This window comes from Amblyomma americanum, chromosome 11, assembly GCF_052857255.1.
Source record: "Amblyomma americanum isolate KBUSLIRL-KWMA chromosome 11, ASM5285725v1, whole genome shotgun sequence".
Taxonomy (NCBI): Eukaryota; Metazoa; Arthropoda; class Arachnida; order Ixodida; family Ixodidae; genus Amblyomma; species Amblyomma americanum.
In genome coordinates this window covers 57450698-57469777 of record NC_135507.1, presented here as the reverse complement: position 1 = coordinate 57469777, position 19080 = coordinate 57450698, and the positions used below count along the sequence as shown (strand labels likewise).

The following is a 19080-nucleotide window of genomic DNA, read 5'->3' as shown; positions in this document are numbered from 1 at the left end:
TGAACATGAAAAGATGGACAGGGATAAAGCGGATATACGAGAGTTGTTAGACGAAGGACGCCATCAGGGAGCGCATGAAGAAGCTCAGCATCAACTCGACGGGGCGACCGACCACAAATGCAAGACCAGTCCTGATGAAAGCAACGCCATGCAGCCGGCAAGTAGCCCGCTTAGTTGAGCATAACTTTTCTGAAGCCGCAGGAAAGAGCTTTCAATTTAGATGCAAAAGCAAACTTTGGGGCAGTCGCTGACGTTGCGGTCTGTGTCCGTACGCTAGGCAGCTGTGACATTTAGTTTCCTTCGCGCCTGCCATTTGTGGCTGCCCTTTCCGTGTCTTTAGTGACACATTTGTAAAAGGGGACTCGCGCTTACGTGGCTGAGGGAGAGAAGTGAGGTTATTGAAGTCACTGCTAGCAGAGGACCGGGTGATCCTATGCATAAAGGCATTTCCACAGTTTATGCCACAGTGGAGCCCCGATTCCTGCCCGTCTAGGATACCTGCTCTCGGAAGGTCGGCGACATCGGCGAACTTCCATGGTTTGGATAATAAAACTACAAAAACGAAAAGAGGGACGCAGGAAGGAAATGTATTCTAGTTGGAAAAACCGACTAGCCCTCCATTCCCTCTTAGTTGTCCCTGGTGTATGAGAATGCCTGGAGTCAGATGGCCTCCAGTCAGGGGAAAAGCGCGCACTTGGCTTGTGCTCTTGCCGTCACATTTTTGGCCAAATTATTCTTAATATTAAAGCCCAAATTTTAAGCTCCCGTTCGGGGGTTGAGCCGCATCGCCGTCGCCGGTGTAACCAAGCAAACGAGAGTACCGTCGCTCGCTCATAGATGGCGTCAGAGAGGTGCGGGCCGTCGTCCACCCCCATTGTATGAGCGGAGGTAAAGAGGCTAGGGTAGGGGAGGTCTGTGTGCTGCGACCCGCGCCCACGGGCACTCAAGCGCTGCCTCCTCAAAGTCGCGCCACGCTTCTCTCCGTTGGCGGGCGATGGATGGTGTGAAACGTTCCGCACCTGATAGATTCTCCGCGTCTGCCGTGCCACTCGCAGCGCTGTCGTCATAGCACAAACCGTCTCCTTGTGCAATGCAATACAAATAGTCTCAGCCAGGTCATTCTGTAGAACAGCGGCGCAACCGGTGGACATGCTTTGTCTGCCGCTGCTGCTCAACGAGCTGCGCGAGGAGAGGCTCAGCGCCGCCTACGCCTGAATACAGAAGTGCGCACCGCCACAGAGAGGACTCTGCAGTTCGCACCGCCAAAGCAGAACCTAATCGCCGCCGCCCAGGGTACACAGGATTTCGCGCTGGCAAAGTAGAGGCTAGGTGGCACCTTGCAGCACAGGCTCGCGGTCGCCGCCGAGAGGAGACTGCCATTCGCGGCGCTGAAGCAGACAGAGCAGCACTGAAATATCTCATTACGAAGTATCGCAATCGTCCTTAAAAATTTTATGTAGTAGTCAGTTACGTACCACACGCTTAAATTTTCGGCTCCTGTCTTATTCACTGTTTGTTAGCTACCTCAGCCCTGCTATGCCTAGCGCTTGCAAGCTCAGGTGCGTCGAGCATACACTAGTTTCCCGCACACTGAGGTACACTTTCGTAGCTATTGACAGGTGCTGCTGCTTGACTGATGACGTTTTTCTATATTTTGTTTCGTTTTCTTTTACTTCCAGAATTATAGACCGACCGGAGACGAAGCGAACACCCTTAAATCTGAAGTCGAAGTGGCGGCCCTGCACTCCGGTGCCGCTAGCCAACAAAGGCTATGCAAGGAAGACAATGCCAGCGACGGGAAACTGAAGTCGCCGAGCTCTAGCATTGGGAATAGAGCGGAAATGCCCGCTTTGGGAAAGTCGCTGACGCCTCAGCGCCTTCTGGGGCATTATTCCCCGCGTGGAAGCGGTAAGAAAAACGTGCCTGGTTTTTCTACTTCACGCGATTGCCTTTCACCCCAACGACAGTACCCGTCGTTTTAAAGGCGGTAATTGAAAATTGCTTCTGAGAAAAGGAAGAGACGCAGTATCTATATCACATATCTCGGTGCACACTCGAACCCTGTCGTTAAGGGAAGGGAGGAAGGCGGGAGTGAAAGAAGTAAGGAAGAAAGAGGTGCCATAGAGGGGGGCCCGGAATAATTTCGGCCACCTGGTGATCTTGAACATGCACTGACACAGCAAAGTAAAATAATTATAAATTGTAAACTGGTCGTTGGTGAAAGGAAATGACGGAGTATCTCTCTCATCTCCGCGGACGCCTGAACCACGCCGTAAACGAAGGGATAAAGGGGGGCGTGAAAGAAGAATGGAAGAAAGAGGCGCCGTGGTGGAGGGCTCCGGAATAATTTCGACCACCTGGAGACCTTACGCCGCGCAGAACACAGGTGCCTTAGCGTTTCACCTCCGTAGAAATACCGCCGCTCCGGTCGGATTCGAACACGAGTAAACAGGCTTAGTCGAGGACTGCCTTTAACACTGAGCTACAGCGGTGCTACATCCGTTGGCAGTGTTGTTTTTCGGTTTATATTTCGATTTAAAATTTTCACATTTTTGTCTGTTTATTCTGAGCACTCGTGTTTCTCGTTCCGTGAAATGAAACCCCAAGGTGAAGAAACCGGAGCGGCGATAGACGAGTGCATTTGAGAGTATGAGACAGCAGGCAAGAAAGAATAAAGTGCCGAAGTGTGTGGAGTTGACTTGCTGGCTAGGGTTATGTTTGCAAGATAGACCAGATCTGTAAATTGCAATATATTCGTTTCATACCTGGGAATTTGATTACCGGCAAGTGAATGCAGGAACAAGAGCCTGCGTTATCAGCCCCGTCGCGGATTCGAGGGCGCGATCGGACTCGATGGTTACGAGTTCACGCACAAACGAGATCAATCTTGTATCTGGACGCTCGAGTGCGTAGCACTCTGCACAGCAAACGAATCGAAATTTTACAGCAGGCAGTGCTTTTTACGGCAAGTGTTTCTGCTGAACCAAAGCTGCACAGAAATAAAACCAAGGAACGGGCACACTGCGCTTAACACAGCACTTACGCCCTTTGATTTCTTCCGCAGCCGCCGCTCCAGCGCTCTAAAGAAGTCTGCTCAAGAATGTACTTCGTACGAGAACGATGCCACTGAAGTGATGTCCATGCGTAAATGCTACTGCAATTCAGCTAGCTCAACTGAAATTGAAGGAGCCGCCGCTGTGGCTCAGTGGTTATTCCGCTAGGCTTCTGATCCGAGAGACGCGGGTTCAGTCCCGGCTGCGGCGGTCGAATTTCGATGGAGGCGAAATTCTAGAGGCCCGTGTACTGTGCAATGTCAGTGCACGTTAAAGAGCCCTGGGTGGTCGAAATTATTCCGCAGTCCTCCACTACGGTGTCCCTCATAGCCTGATTCGCTTTGGGACTTTAAGTCCCATAAAGCTTAAAGCAGATTGAAAGGCAAAGAGCGCAAAGACGAAGACATAAAGCAGAAATTCAAGCAGTCAGAAGAGAATCCATCGCAAAGTTTTAGTTTTCACTATTACGCAATGATTGCTCGAAGCCTTGTTTACCTGTATCAGTGCAGCAGTGAACCTGCAATATCGGCATCTGCCGTGTTACAGTAACCGCTGCTGGAATACCGGGAACCTACCCACCGCCAGCCCGCCGTGGTGGCTCGGTGGTTAGGGCGCTGGGCTACTGAGCCGGAGTACTCGGGTCCGAACCCAGCTTCGGCGGCCGCGTTTCAGATGGAAGCGTAACGCAAAAGGCACCCGTGTGCTGGGCGATGTCAGTGCACGTTAAAGATCCCCAGGTGGTCGAAATTATTCCGGAGCCCTCCACTACGGCACCTCTTTCTTCCTGTCTTCTTTCCCACCCTCCTTTATCTCTTCCCTTGCGGCGAGGTTCAAGTGTCAGCCGATACGTGTGACAGATACTGCGCCATTTCCTTTCCACAAAAAAGGCAATTTTCAATTTTACATCGTTTCGGGCTGATTGGTCCAGATGCTGCATGCACACGAGCAACTGTTGGGTTAACTGGCGCCATCCAGTGCCCTTGAAGCAAATCTGCACTTGCGCTTTGACGACGCGCGGGCTCCTGGTACTCCAGTAACTGCACCGGTAACACGGTACACGTCATAGTACACGGTATGCTAAATGTATCTAATGTTAACCGTGAAATATGTGTGCTTTGAGGGTACATGGCTGTTCACGTCTGCTAACAGCAAAAACACTGAATGAACAATAATTAATAACCGAATATAATAGAGCGAGAGCTCGACTCCTCGGGGTACAACTTCCAATTTTGATGTGGATGAGACAGTGACCTTCACTGCCTCACAAGGTCGAACCGAACTTAACAGCGTGGTGGTATGGCCCAAGCTATGGTAGTATGACCACGCGATCACATGGCTATGATCATTACGTATCTGACCTTGACGTTTGATCATGTCCATTGAGCTTTGATATTTAATTCCAGACAGTAGGCACCACATCGACGATCAACTTCAATGCCTCACTACGTCAACCCGAACATAACTGCGTGGTGGTATGGCACAAGCTATGATAGAATGAAGTCAAGGACGAAAGCTGGGATAATTGGCTGTACATTATTAATTAGAAAAGACTAGCGCTATAGACGAGGACACAGAGAAGTACGTAGGAAAAGCGCTAAACATCAAGTACGTTCTTTACTTCACAGAAAGACACATAAATACAGGTGAAGATCACATGAGTGTGGCTGGAGACAAGTAACTTATATGCATACGTGGTAAACAGTTTTCAAGATACTGTTTTCTTTTTGAGACAGGGCGAGTGAAGGCGTTTATGGTTTATGGGGATTTAACATCCCAAAGCGACACAAGCTATGAGAGACGCCGTTTTGAAAGGCTCCGGAAATTTCGACCACCTGGGGTTGTTTAGGGAGCACTGACATGGCACAGTGCACGAGCCTCTAGAATTTCGCCTCCATCGAAATTCGACCACCGGGGCCGGGATCGAAGCCGCGTCTTTCGGGCCAGCAGCCGAGCGCCATAACCACTCAGCCACCGCGGCGACGAGTCAAGGCGTGGTCATATGACTATAACCTTTCGGTACCTGACCTTGACCTTTGACCTTAACCTCGGCATTTGATTAGAAACAGCGGAGGCCGGGCTCTACCAGAGCTCTCGCTCGTATAACAAGGTTCAAGCCACGTTGAACCACAGCTAAGCATTTTTATTCTGCCTGACTTCTGAACCGGCGCAGGACGTTCTGGACTGGTGCCACGATCGCCGACTGGGGCGTCCCCGTTCGCGGCTTCTCGTTTTGCCGTATGCCCGATCTCGCAGCTACGCGGCGGTGCTTCTCCGGCAGGCAGCAGCATCGCGAGCAGACCCACGGTTGCCGGAACGCCGAGGTTGACCACCGGCGCGATTGACGACCGTGAGAAGGAGCACAAGGTGCGTGCCACCCCCCCCCCCCCCCCCAAAACGCCGCGCCTTCTTATGTCGTCGGCCGCAACCGTCTAGAGCGAAAGCTCTGCTTCTCCCACGCCAAACCTCAAGGTCAAATGATTCCGAGATTTGACCTCTAAACTTGAGGCTCACCGGGGCTGTGGCTCTGACGTCACACCATGTGACTCGCCACAGCTGCGTCGCTCGCTTTGCCCCCGCCGCGCCTACCGCTCGTCTCGCCAGCTGTTCCATGTGACTAAACACGTGACTCGCCGCTGGTTTTGCTCAGCATAACAAGTTTCAGCCGGGTAGAACCCCAGAAAATTTGTAATGTGCTAGCCCTAAGGCTTCCAATGGCGAAAAAAAAAACATTTTATCTTCTAGTGTCAGAAGCTGCAGAAATAAAATAAATATTGCAGATACTGCGTTTCGAATGCGCAGTGCTGCGAACAGCTCAGCTTCCCTGGCCACTGCGCGACAGAACCAAGCAGTGGCCATAATTTTTTTTATTGAAAAACTCCAGGAAAGGAAAATCTGAATGTAATGATGCCGCAAAACGTCGGGTTGCATATTACGAGCCCGCTATACCCCCGCATGTCCCCACCTTCCCGAGCATGAAATTTCTCGGAGGAAAAAACATGCCACTATATAAGAGAACAAGCTAGGCCGCTCTTCCGGAACAACATATACTCCCCGCACCAAAGCGCGACGCTCTAGCAAGACTTCAATGACCGCGGTGATTCGGCGTGGCGGTCCATCATACGCCTCTGACAGAGACTAAACAGTCCCAGCAACATAAATAGATCACACGGTACAGCACAGTTTTTATCAACAGCAAGAAACAGATACTGTACGGTATGCTTTCAGTCTTCTTCTTAACCGCTGGTTGTAACATGTCCCAGAAGAATATTGCATCACTGCACAAAACGAAACAATGGTCGATCGTCTCTCGTGTATTGTACAGGCGCGAATTCACTGCTTATGCCACAAATATCCCCTTACTAGGAAGCTTCGCCTTGACGGGCAGTGTCGATATGTAAAGTTAAAAAACAGTTTCTGCTGCGGATATGAAATGCGCATTCGCTTAACATGCTTTAAAACACTGTTGTTACAAAACTCCATCTGCCGATAGAGTGGTATAGGAAACAAATACTAAGTATCTTTGTCATCCGCCTCCTGGAGAAGCTATACAGGTAGTCTAAAGAAAAGCGCACAGTGAGAAATTTGAAGGATCAGAAACTCCCTTAATGAAACCCCTAACGGTCCTTGACGAGCCTCTGCAGTCGGCGCGAATACTAAAGGTAAATGATCACAAAGACTCCTAATAAGCACAGCCACTAAAAAGGAGAGGCGTGCCGACTTGAAAAAGACAAAACGCGGAACAAGGTTAGGGACGAATAAATGAACAAGGCATATTTCATCAGACTCTAGAGAACGAGACAGGTTGTCGCGACGCATGCGCTCCCATTAGGAGCACCGTACGAAGGTAGCGAATATTCTGTGCATCACCTGCACTTTCTTTCCCGCACTATGCAGAACCTGCAAGACGTGTAATAAACTCTTACACATCTCGAGCCGAAAACTTTATTTTATTTTAAAACCTGACGTTTCAGAGCCGGCTCGGATATGTGTAAGAGTTTATCATAAGCCATCAAACAAAACCAGAGAGCAAATCTGTGAAAAAATTTTAGTTTTCAACCTGCAAGACGCACGCAAGTTTTACAAATAAGACGATGTTGCAGACTTGGGACCGAGCAAACATTGACAGTTCCCGACCCATCCAAACCATGTTTTGTTCCTTCATGAACATAATCTGTGAATCCCGCTAGGCTCCACTGTCGGGAAGTTGATGCAGAGGAACCCGCTGGTAGTGAATGGAGCCGCAGTTCCCTATTATACTACGAAAATTACTTGTCCTTGCATTCCAAGAACCTAACCAAAATCCTGTGGACATCGAAATTAAGAGACGCACCTGATACCTCTGTTCAGTGAAATGTAATGCCACAAGTAAACTCTCTTTATCAGAACGAAAGAGGGCGACATCATCAGAATGGGTTATAACATTAATATCACATTAAGCCAGGGAAAAACAACTTATAGTTTCGCTCTTAACACTGAGACAATGGGGTCTGATATATTGGGAGAGCAAAAAAGGCGATAATAAAAAAATGTCTGTTGATTTCAGTGGTATACGTTTGAATATCTCTCAACAACTAGCCTTGTATAGGACGCATTATAGCACACTCTTAGGCTCCTGAGCGAAACGTCAACAATAAGTGCGTGCTCGAAGACAGAAAGAATAAATCTTGACGTCTTTTATCAAACACCTTCGCAAGTTGAATTTCAATCACTCTCATGTGATGCCGTCTCCAACACCCAACGTTCAATGTCGATATGGGTTTGGATACTGCGGCCTGTGATACCGCAGACCTGATGCGAGCGTATTAGGTCAGCGACAACTAGCTGCAGGCTACTACAAAGAACCTTAGCAAAGAGTCTGTATTCTACATTACAGAGGGAATTTACACGATATCCTTTTACTGTTTTCAATCTATTAATACCTGTGTTCTTGGAGTTAATAGACTCTTCTAGGAAAAACAAAAGTGGGAGGGAAAAACCAACTCCATCAGATGCTTGAAAACCTCCATCGAAACATGCGCAAGGGAAGGTGAAAATGATTTATAGAACTCGCTAGTGATACCATCTGGGTCAGAAAATTTGTGACTCTGCAGGGCGGAAATGGCAGACCTGAACGATCACTTCTCTTATTTAAATACCGCTCTCTTTCGCCGTGAATTCCATGTCGTTGTCTTCATCAATTTGAATCCTGGCGCAATAAATTCAGAACACACGGCTTTATATTTTATATCTTATAATCTATAATGCTCTTCTGCCAAGATCCCCAATCACCAATTTAGCCTACCTTTGCCTAAAGCCTGACCTTGAAACCCTTTCCTCTCAAATCGAAAGCTAAATGAAATGCAACGTGGTAGCGAAAATACTCCACATTTGGCCAAGTAAGCTAAGTCGGCTGTAATTTTTTTAGAGGAGGTAATCTCTGGTATAGTAGACGATGGCTATGACTCTAAGCATCGTAATGACAATCTCGCTGGCTTTCTTCATGCAGTGCACCGTCACAACTTTAGGCGCTTAGACGCACGAAAGAGATTTTTGAACTCCCTGGCTACGATAATATAGGACGTTGACAATTAGATTTTCTCAAGCTGCTTCGGTGACCAGGCGAGCAGAATATTTAACAACAAAAAGTTCATAAACTTTTCAGCCACTGCAGCTAGCATACAACGCCACCGGGAAACAGCATGTATTCCCTAGCGTGTGGCTTAGACCGACATTAGCGCCGCGGAGCGTCCGCTGGCTCTGAGAACGTTCTGCACAGTGTGTTTACGGGGGCTGATGAAAACCAGTACCCTGTATTCCCGCTAGCCTGGTCTCGAACCAGTCGCCAACGCTTCGTGGCCACACGATTGAGCATTCATAATAAGTTTGTAGTCGGCGGTACATATTTGTTTATTAAGCTTAGAGGTTGGCGCATCGCTATGCAACAAAGGAGAGCTGTTACTGATGATGTGGTTTCATGCAAAAACGACGGTGCCTGTTGGGAGGCATGAAGCTGCGATGTCCAGTGTACAAAAAAATTGGCGGTGGTTTAGCTCTGATTAAAACTGGAGTGTAGCGATAGCTACAGCTCGCCGAGTGGAACTTGCTTAGTCGAATTGCAAAGTCAGTCTTTCGCCGCTCCGTTTCGCTTGGCGCTCCCTTTTCATCTTCGTCCCACTTCACGCGGTCATGTGCACAGCTGAGGCAGTTCGGTTTCGCCGCCGGCCGCAGCAGCTGCTCCGCACCACGTGACTAACCACGTGACAGCGTGGCAGTGCAGCCACGGCGGGGCGGCACCGCCATGCTGAAGCCTCGAAATGCTATCGTAATGTAGCTATCACTACAAAACCGTAATTCGAGAGCGGCCGGTGCGTCACCGGTGGCCGTCAGAACCACTGTGAAGGAATGAAGGAAGGGACCGCATCGGACCCACCTTTGCAGATGATGTGGCCCTGCACAAGATTTTGGCCTGACATGCCAAAACACAATACAACAGAAATGATGTGTGAAAGCTTCTGTACATTCCCTAACCCAAACTACAACGTCGTCGCCGCCACTGCTTAGCCACTTGCAAAAGCACATCGCGCGTACCGTGTGTGTGGCATGTGTGCAAAATATAAGAACTCGCTTGGCGCCCTTTCGCGCGTGTGTACCTTTAACGGAGTTATCGCTGGCTAAATTCAGGCTTCAATGCCTGTCTGCTGTAACAGCTTCCGTTTCTCTGCATTGCCGCCTACCAGAAGGAGACAACAACTCATGCAGTAGACTTAGAGGGCATGATCCGTAGACGAAAATAATTCTACTTGACTCCTGCTAAGCTTTGTTGGGCAATAATACGAGTTATCATCCTCACATGGAAACTGGAATTAAATCCGGAGTGGCCAGTTGCTGAACTGAATTCCGGTTGCCACTACCTTTTTGAAGCAGGTGTTCCTACAGTGGTTTCTTTGTATACGATTTTCTACTGCTTCAGAAATTACAACCGTCACGGGGAGGTTATATATATGCGTCCTTGCGCCCAGGAAAGGATGCTGAGATGGAACGATAAACAGTTTTAACTCGAACCGAGTGATGACGGCGCTTAAAGCAGCCTTCAATCACTTCGCAATACGCAGTGAAACCGCCCGCGCGAGGCTCTCCCAACTAAAGGGCAACTGCATACGTTTTAGGAATCGAGGAGCATAAAGGGGTCGAATGTGTGCAAGTTGCAGGTAAAGCATGCGAAGTCCTGTCGGGATAGCATTTAAAATGAGGTGTGTGGCGCATGATACGTCATCGAAGGTAGCGGTGCATTTCTAAAGCAGAAAAGCTTGTTTTTAAGAAAAAAAAAACCAACGCCACCGAACGCAAAGCCCCCTGAACGTTGTTTGGCAGCATCCAACGAGGCCCGACAAGGTGTGGATGACGGCAGCTGTAATTTGACATCTCACCTTCCCTAACGTCGCACCGAGCTTCACCGCATGCTCCTAAGATGCTTTAACGAGAAGCCAAAAATTCAATCGTCGATTACGTCACTATCTTAAATGCAAGCGCAAAAACACTTGGCGCGCTTCGCTTACAGCTCCTATACATTTGGACCCTAGAATATCGCAGATTGCTCAAGAAGTGGTTCAGTTGCCATTTAACAACGCCACCCGTGGCGCCCGCATGCTTTCGTGCAGCCGACGGCCGCCGAGGTGGCCATGGAGAGGGTGGCGCTGCGTTCGACGATCGCGAGCTTTGTGGTGCTGGTGATATTCTCGCTGGCGCTGTCGCTGTACATGCTCACCTCGCGGGCGACGACCGGCTCGGGCGGCCGAGGCAAGCAGGTTCTGTGCACTACCATCTCGTGTCGCCAATACGCCCACCTGCTGACCGCCCTTGTGAACGAGTCGATCAGCCCCTGCGACGACCTCGAGGCGTTCGCCTGCTCCAAGTGGGCGTCGCGGGTGGCCTCAGAGCGGGGACCGCCGTTCGGTTACGGCTCGGCCCTCATGGGCCTCATGCTCGCCGACTGGTTCGCGGAGTTCGAAGTGCGTCGCAGCGCGCTATCTTTGGAATGATTTCTTGAACGCTCAAATAAAGGGACTAAAAGAGAGATAGCCTTTCCTGTTCATTGCGTAAAAGCTAAAGCATCTTTGTGGTCATTCGAGCTCCTTGTCACCTTTTTTCTCTTCAATGCAAAAAACCCCCGCTGTTGTCTGTCAGTTTAATAATTACATTGGAGATTTTACTCGTATTCTTAATTTGTTAGAAAAGCTTATAACCGAAAAATAAAACCTGCAGCTGTTTTTAAGTTCAACACATTTCCTGTTTTTTTGGTAAAGATAGGTCTCTCAAAAGGGTACCATTTCCTTAAGTGAATGGTTCCATATATAGAGACCCTTATTTGTGGCTGCTTGCTTTATTTGTTAGCTGCACATTCATTGTCAAGCAGTTTTTATACTATGAACAGTTTCGATTTGTACTGGCGCACCCTCCTTGCACCTACTCTTTTCAATGATACATTAGTTCTTGCCGCCTGACAGGAATGCTCATGTTATGTGTATAATATATACACTTTATATTAGCGCAGATTCGCTAGATCGGAAGTGAACGTGTAGTTCGTCATCTATACTAAGCATGGCAAAGGAGATTAAATCCTGTTCAATTAAAGCAAACTTTGCATTAAAATTTTTCAAACTTCCGGCTATAATGTGAACACACCGGAGACACAGCTAAAATGTGAAGTCAAGCCGCTGTCAGGCCAGAAGTACTGCTGCACATCCCGGGACACTACGGGCCAAGAGCTAATGACATAGAGCAGAACATTCGCAAGGCGGCAGTCCCACTCCGGCATCGCATCATTCGACAGCTTAATGTACCTTATATCCCTTGATGCACGCCGCTGTAGTCTAGATGCATTGGCAACTGTACAAGATGTGATACTATAGATGAACAATTGGCAACATCTGTGCGCTTTGGGGCGATTCAGCGAAACCGTTGCGCACATTCGGGGGCAGGCCTGACATGGAACACCTCAGCTTGCAAAGGTGGTTCGTGTTACCGCGTATGTAGACGTCGGTTGTCACTGTGAATTGAATTCTGAACGCTCTAACCAGCGGGTTCCTTAAAACATACAGGTTAAAATTTTGGTGTTCTAAGCTATTCTCGGAGCGAAGAGAAAATTTCAGAGTGACACTGCGGATTTGGGCAAGTCAGGACTTTTGCGGCTGTTTTAACTTGTGATCCATCCAAGCGCATTATATGGCTGTGCTTGGGTAGAAGAAAATGAGTAATTACTCCCTTATTGAAGAATTTATTCTAACCTTTAAAGTCCTGAACCTTAATTACTAAAGTGAGTATTCTGTTCGCGGTACAGTGAAAGTACTCCTGTTCACACTACGGGACTAGCGGTGGTACTATTTCGTTGTCTATTCCAAATATGTGTGGAACTGAACAACCTTTTGCTCAAATTACTTGTTCTCTTCATAGCAAAAACTGCTAGTTCCTGCAGCTGTTCCTAGCAACAACTGCAGCAGAAGTTTCGGCACTCGTAGTAATGACAACAAATTTTTTTAGGCTGACATACTTGCCAGCGACAGTGAGAAGACATAGCTATACTTGCGTACAAATCACAACAGAGTCGCTGCTACCAGGCAGTTTAGAGTCCGTGACTGGACAGGATGCTGTTTGGCCGCGGAGGCACTTCTTTAACGCGAGCTTCACAGCAATTATTGTGTACTTTCTACGCCGGCGTGTTAATGCTCGAACGTCGCTAGAGACGAAGTCTGACTGAAGGAGCAATGCACACTAACGTATTTCAGAAGCCACTGAACATTTCGAATGACCGAATGAATAAAAAGCTTGTTTGACATGCTATCTTTAATATTTACAGTTGGTTTTGACTTTTTTTAACATCTTAATGACAAATTTAAAATCTGTGCAAAACGGGACGCAACTTATTCATTATTACCCTAGTGGGCTCCCAGGTCATTAGCCAGTGAACGCAAATGTAATTTAATATTGTCTTTGTATTATCAATGCCGGCGTATTAAGCTAATGCTTGTCAGATGGATGTGACCTCCAACCATCATTTAAAGTTACAAATTCAAACCGACTGTAGGGTCAAAATTTGTCACCGGCTTTTGCGCATGCTGTCCGACTACGGCAGTTGCTGCGAAGCATGTCATATAGTAACCAGTTAGAATTTTTCGCTTGAGATATGCCCTGCGCTGCTCATAGCTCCATTGGCAATAGCAGCCACGCCAGTATTATCAGCCAGTTGCCAGCCTTTTCCGTCACACTGGCCTGCCTCGAAAAGTGATGCAAAATATTAAATAGCCCTTAAACGAGTTCAGTGTGATGCCTATCGTTACTACTTAATTCGAAAAACTTGTTCCAAAAATCTAGCAGTCCGCTTCAAAAAAACTAAACTCATATCTCAATGTCAACATGACTTTAGCAGCAACAGGTCTACAACTACACCAAAAATGACATTCCCTGAAAAATTATGTTCTTTCTTGCACAATAATAAAAAAAGATGTAGCTTTTCTCTTAGACATAAGGGCAGCATTTGACATTCTTAATAATTTATTATCAGATGAAACTCAAGAGCACTGTGGTTTTAGAAATTCCACTCTTGATTTTGTTTCAAGCTGTCTTGCTAAAATAAAACAATGTGCTAATCTGAAACCCATAAAATGAACTGACTTATCTGATTGCGCAGGAGTTTCCCAGGTGGCAGACTTAGGCCCTGTGCTATTTTTCTTGTACGTTAATGACTTAATTTTATAATATTACGGTTCCCAAAACGGTGATGCACGCTGATAACACTGCAATAGTTTTAACGGACAACAATGTAACTAAAATTGTGGCTAGGAAAAAGCTATACATTTGCCTATCTCTTACTCTTGCGTATCACACATCTCAGCGTGCTTTCAAGCTAACAAATTAAGAAGAAATGCTGATACGAAAGCACATTGTGTTTAGGTCACTGCACAAACGCACAAGTGATAGTGAGCGTTGTATTTTCATTAATGACATTTTGATTGAGCAAGCTGACGCCTTTAAATACCTCGGTGTGACATTTAACGTCAGCCTTAGCTGCCATAAAGATACTGATACCTTTTGGTATAAGCTTTCTTTAGCATGTCACATCCTCAGAACAAGAGGGTTACTATGCTGTGCTGAAAATCATTATTTTCACTTTTTCATTGTCACTTGACTTACTGCTGTGAATACTCGGCTAGCAAATACAGGTCCTACATTGATTCGACGATTTCTGTGCAGGATAGAGCACTGCGTATAATAACCTGCTCGGATAGGTATCTGTCCCGAGCACCTTTGCTCCACAGGTTACAGGTTTGGCCATTTCCTTCGGTGCACAAAAAATGAGAATCACAATGGTAGTAAATTACAATAGACGGAATATTTAGCTGCTTTCAAGAAACGTTTTTGTTTTGCCCAAGAAATGCTTGAAATGCCAGTACTATTAATTTTAATTTGACCGTAACACGAACCACGGCCGGCGCCTAATTCAATATTCCGGGGCGAAGGTATGGAATAGAGTCTCATTTGAAATCAAAATGGCTAGCAACTTCCTCTTCTCAGTTAAGCGTTTCTACCTCTTTATTATTGAGGGGTATGTTTGTTGAACTTTCGCATGCCGGCACACCAGTGTGGACCGCCGTTGCTTTGTCGAGCGATCATGGGTAACCGATATTTTTTTGATTGATTGTAAAACATTTTATTCGCCGGGAAGAGCTTGGCAAGAAGTCGCGTTAAGTGGTCGAGAGTACATAGCCCTCGACGACTTTGTCAGCCCACTCCACCGCCAAAACTTGCGTTCTGGGGTCAGAGATAGCCAGCACGGTCTCCCACCGCTCGAGAGAAGGAGCTGTAACTAGATCACCCGGAGGTGGCTCTATTTTGCAGTCCCACAGGATGTGATCGTAGGTAGCACGTTGGCCACAGTGTTTGCAGTTTGGGTTGTAAAGATCTGGATAAATGTGCGCGAGGAGTGATGGGGTGCGTATCGATCTCGTCTGTAGACGACGCCACGTAACCTCTTGTTCTTTAGTAAGTCTTTTGTCTGGAGGGGGGAAAATTCTCCTCTCTAGTTTAAAATGATTGGTGAGATCATGATATGTGATCATTGAGTCCTTCGTGAAATTCAGGGAGCCAGACTCATCCACTGCCCGGTCGACGAAACCTCGGGCTTTATTGTGGGCTGCCTCGTTCCCCGGATTCCCCGAATGGGCTGGGACCCATATCAATTCGGAATAATTTGGTGAGAATTTGGGCGAATTACAAAAACCGATATCTATGTGCAGTCCGCTGCAGCAATAACGAGTATGTACAAAGGGCTTCTACTAGCTTCTGGTGTTGGCCCAGCAGATTTTGCAAGTGCTTTGTATTTAACTTGAAATGTAAACAAGAAAAATGTATCTGTCTTGTTTGTTTGCAACACCCTTGCAGAGGGAGCTGTCCTCTGCCACCGAGCGCCTGGCCACCGGTCACCATGCGCTGGCAGCGTTTGAAGCTTGCATGGCCGACAAAAATCCCGGTGTGGCTGCAAAGAGCTCGAATGTGCTGCGACAGTTCATGCGGGAGCGCCGGATTCTCTGGCCTGAGTCCCCGGAAGAAGGTGTGCACCCTCTGGCAGTACTTCTAGACCTTGCCTATAACTGGGGTATCGGCCTCTGGTTTGACACACGGCTGCAACTCCGAGGAAATACTCGAAAGTTGGAGTTGTTGCTAACCGTCGGGGAAATGATGCCATACTGGGCAAGCTACCAGCGATACGTCGAGAAGCAAGACTACGAGGCTTACTGGAAAAGTTTCTCCGTGGTCTTCGGCGGCAGCGGGAAGTCAAGCCCGGGCGGCCAGCATATGAAGAGGGTAGCCACTGCGGAGGCACACATATGCCAAGAGTTCACTCAGGTCTACCAGCGCACAGATAAAAAGCCTGCCAGGATCGACATCGCAAACATGAGCCGATACACGCCTTCATTATCTTCGCAGGAGTGGACTGAGAACCTCAACGCAACCGTGACTCCCGGGCAGCGCAGCGGCTACGGCCCGATTGAAAAGTTATTGGTCTCCGATACTGCGTTGCTGGCGGTCGTGAGCAATCTGTTTGGCAACTACAGTCGCCCAGAGCTGCTAGAGCACATCTCCTGGTTCTTCGTCCAGGTCTTTGCACCACTCGTTACGAGCGACATTTACAGTGCCATGTACAGAGTGAAGAGCGCAGGCGATCACCAGCACCGAATTTTCTGCTCAACGGAGGTGGAGGCCATGTTTGGGCCACTGGTTGCATCGCTTTATGCGGCCAATCGCTTCAGCGCGGAATCCCGACAAATCCTTGACAACGACTTCACTGACGTGGGGTTCACAGTGCGCGACAAGATAGCCAGTCTTTCGTCAGTGGACAACGCCACACTTAACTTAATCGCGGAAAAACTGGCTACTGCGCACACTGTCTTGTGGCCGCCGCCTGACCTCAATAACGGCACGTCGGCTGTTATGCATGCCAACTCCTCGATGAAGCACACCTTCGTCGAGTCCTGGATCGAGGCGCGGAGGAACACTATGCGCCTGGCGCACTCCGGGCCTACTTTCGAGCGAGAGCTGCGCGTTGTCCGCAATTATCGGCTTCCGTTTTTCGCGTACGACTACTTGACGAACAGCGTGCTCGTATCGCTGGCCAGTCTTGGCGATCGAGCGTTTGTGCAATTCAAGGGAACCGCTTCGATGCGCTTCGGAGGCATCGGCTTTGAATATGCCCGACAGCTCGTCCGCGCTTTCGACGATGTCGGCCTGCGTGTGGACAGTCAAGGAAACGTACGCGACCGGCCGTTGTCTTCCCTGGCGATAAATCCCTCCGAGTGCGCTATTATGGGCGGCGACGGAATTCGGGAGCTGCCCGCGCTCGAGGTGGCGTACGCGGCGTTCAAGCGGAGGGCGAACGAGTCGACGCTGCGCACCATGAAGAAATACTCTGAAGAGGAGGTCTTCTTCATCACGGCCTGCTTCAACCTGTGCCGCCAACCAACCACAATGCGAGGCGTTTTCGCCGGAGGCTGCAATGAAGCAGCTGCGAACTTTGCGCCCTTTTCACAGGCGTTTAATTGCCACAAAGGGGCCACTATGAATCCTACCAAAACTTGCAGTTACTTCAACTAAACTCTACCGCACAAACTAACGCGTAATACTTTTTAATTTACTTCCACCAGCCCGAGGGGTCGACCCACTTGTCGCCGATTTCTGAATAGCAGTAATTTTTTTGGTCGTTGTTAAATAAGTGTTGTTAAATAACGCACTTCAGATGGTTGTTCCCTGGTGTGGGGATGGCCAGATGTAAATTTTGACAAAACTGTTTACATGTATTTTACTCGGAAAAATAATAAGGTTAACTTCAATTTCTCAGCTAACAATATTCTTCTTTCTGAAATAACAGAATACAAATACCTTAGGCTGTGGATAACCCAACAACCATCGTCAAGTTGTTTGGTGCAAACTTTATTCCAGAGGACCATTCAGAGATTTTGTTTGTACCACTCTGAAAAATAAACGAAATGAATTGAATCTCAAATGGAATCTGCACATCGATAAAGTAACCGAAAACGCCTACCAAAAATTGTTTTTTTTTTCTCAGAAGAGCCTTAAAACTGTCCACACTGAATGTCTGTTTACTTGCATATAACAAAATTAAAATTCAGGAACTCGATTACTCAGAAATTATCTGAGACCATATTAAAAAACTAACAAAAAACCTTAAATGGGTGCAGAAAAAGTCGGTGCGCTTTATCTGCATTAATTTTTCCCGCACGTAAATCACAGAACATTTAAAACGAGCCAACTTGCAGCAACAAACCCAGGGTAAACAAGTTTCTCGACTAAAACTTATGCATGAGGTTGTAAATAGACACTACAACATTAACATCTCTGATATAATTACATTTTCTTCCGGATATACCACGAGGCAGAGGCTTCAACTCAGTAGTTGTAGGACACCATTCCGTGTAAAAAAATAATTATTTCAAATATTCGTTTTTTCCCCAGGACAGTAGTAGATAGGAATAACTGAAATAATACGACAGGGACTCAACCTTCCCTTCCTTTGTTTGCCGCCAGTCTCTACTAACCGCGCGAAAGCTCAGATATGCCTTTTTTGCTTTCTTGCAGTGCATTTTTTGACCATTTGTGCACCGCACAACGTTAAAAAATATTTGTTGTAGTGACCTGGCAGTGTACTTTTGTCTTCAGTTTGTTCTGTTGCGTGCGATTATTTTAATGCTGTGTTATATTCCCACCCTGCTAAAATTCCTTGCGGACAACAGCATCCATAAAAAAATAAAATTAAAAAATTATGCCGCCACCATCTGGAAGGCGAAGTAACGAGCGTAAGCTGTTTGATGGCGCAATCTATTGTCCATGCGAAGTATTACCACTTGATTAGGCTACTTTTCCATACCTCACGGCGAGGAGGACGCCTACCGCCTTGTGAGCTGCTGAGTGGTGACGTCACGGCCGCCATGTTACGCCTAACCTCAACAAAATATTGACCTAATTAGGCAATATTAATGTCTAAAATGTTGTACTCATCCCGCCTGTTACGAATAAGCACTAGATCATAACTACATCGGTTAGTTAATTATTATGATAGAAATTTAAGATTAACCACAACAAAATATTAAATAATACCTAATTAATTTTTTGATTACCTTCTTAAGTGCTGAGTTATAATGAATTAAACATAATCACATGGCCAGTTAATTATGTGGCACAAAATTAGTGGCCTCACCAATGAATCACCAATTCAATATACTAATGACATCACTAAACAACCACCAATTGGGTTGATATTTCGATTTACTATGGGGCCGCCATCTTCAATTTCTCGGTTTGGTTTGGTTTATGGGGATTTAACGTCCCAAAGCGACTCAGGCTATGAGAGACGCTGTAGTGAAGGGCTCCGGAAATTTCGACCACCTGGGGATCTTTAACGTGCACTGACATTGCACAGTACACAGGCCACTAGAATTTCGCCTCCATCGAAATTCAACCACCGAGGCCGGGATCGAAC

At 47.3% G+C, this 19080-nt stretch overlaps 1 protein-coding gene across 1 annotated transcript; it reads left to right on the top strand.

Moving 5' to 3' along the window:
• The first annotated feature begins 10711 nt into the window (after positions 1 to 10711).
• On the top strand, positions 10712 to 17177 carry LOC144109650 (endothelin-converting enzyme 2-like). The gene is made up of 2 exons (XM_077642462.1): positions 10712 to 11041; positions 15468 to 17177. The coding sequence occupies exons 1-2, from the start codon at positions 10712 to 10714 to the stop codon at positions 17175 to 17177; spliced, it is 2040 nt and encodes a 679-aa protein (XP_077498588.1).
• Positions 17178 to 19080: the final 1903 nt, after the last annotated feature.

Bases quoted from the DNA above. Each gene is read 5' to 3' on its own strand.
- LOC144109650 (XM_077642462.1), top strand. From the start codon at position 10,712: ATGGAGAGGGTGGCGCTGCGTTCGACGATCGCGAGCTTTGTGGTGCTG. The intron at 11,042-15,467 runs GTGCGTCGCAGC...ACACCCTTGCAG, and splicing joins ACTGGTTCGCGGAGTTCGAA to AGGGAGCTGTCCTCTGCCAC.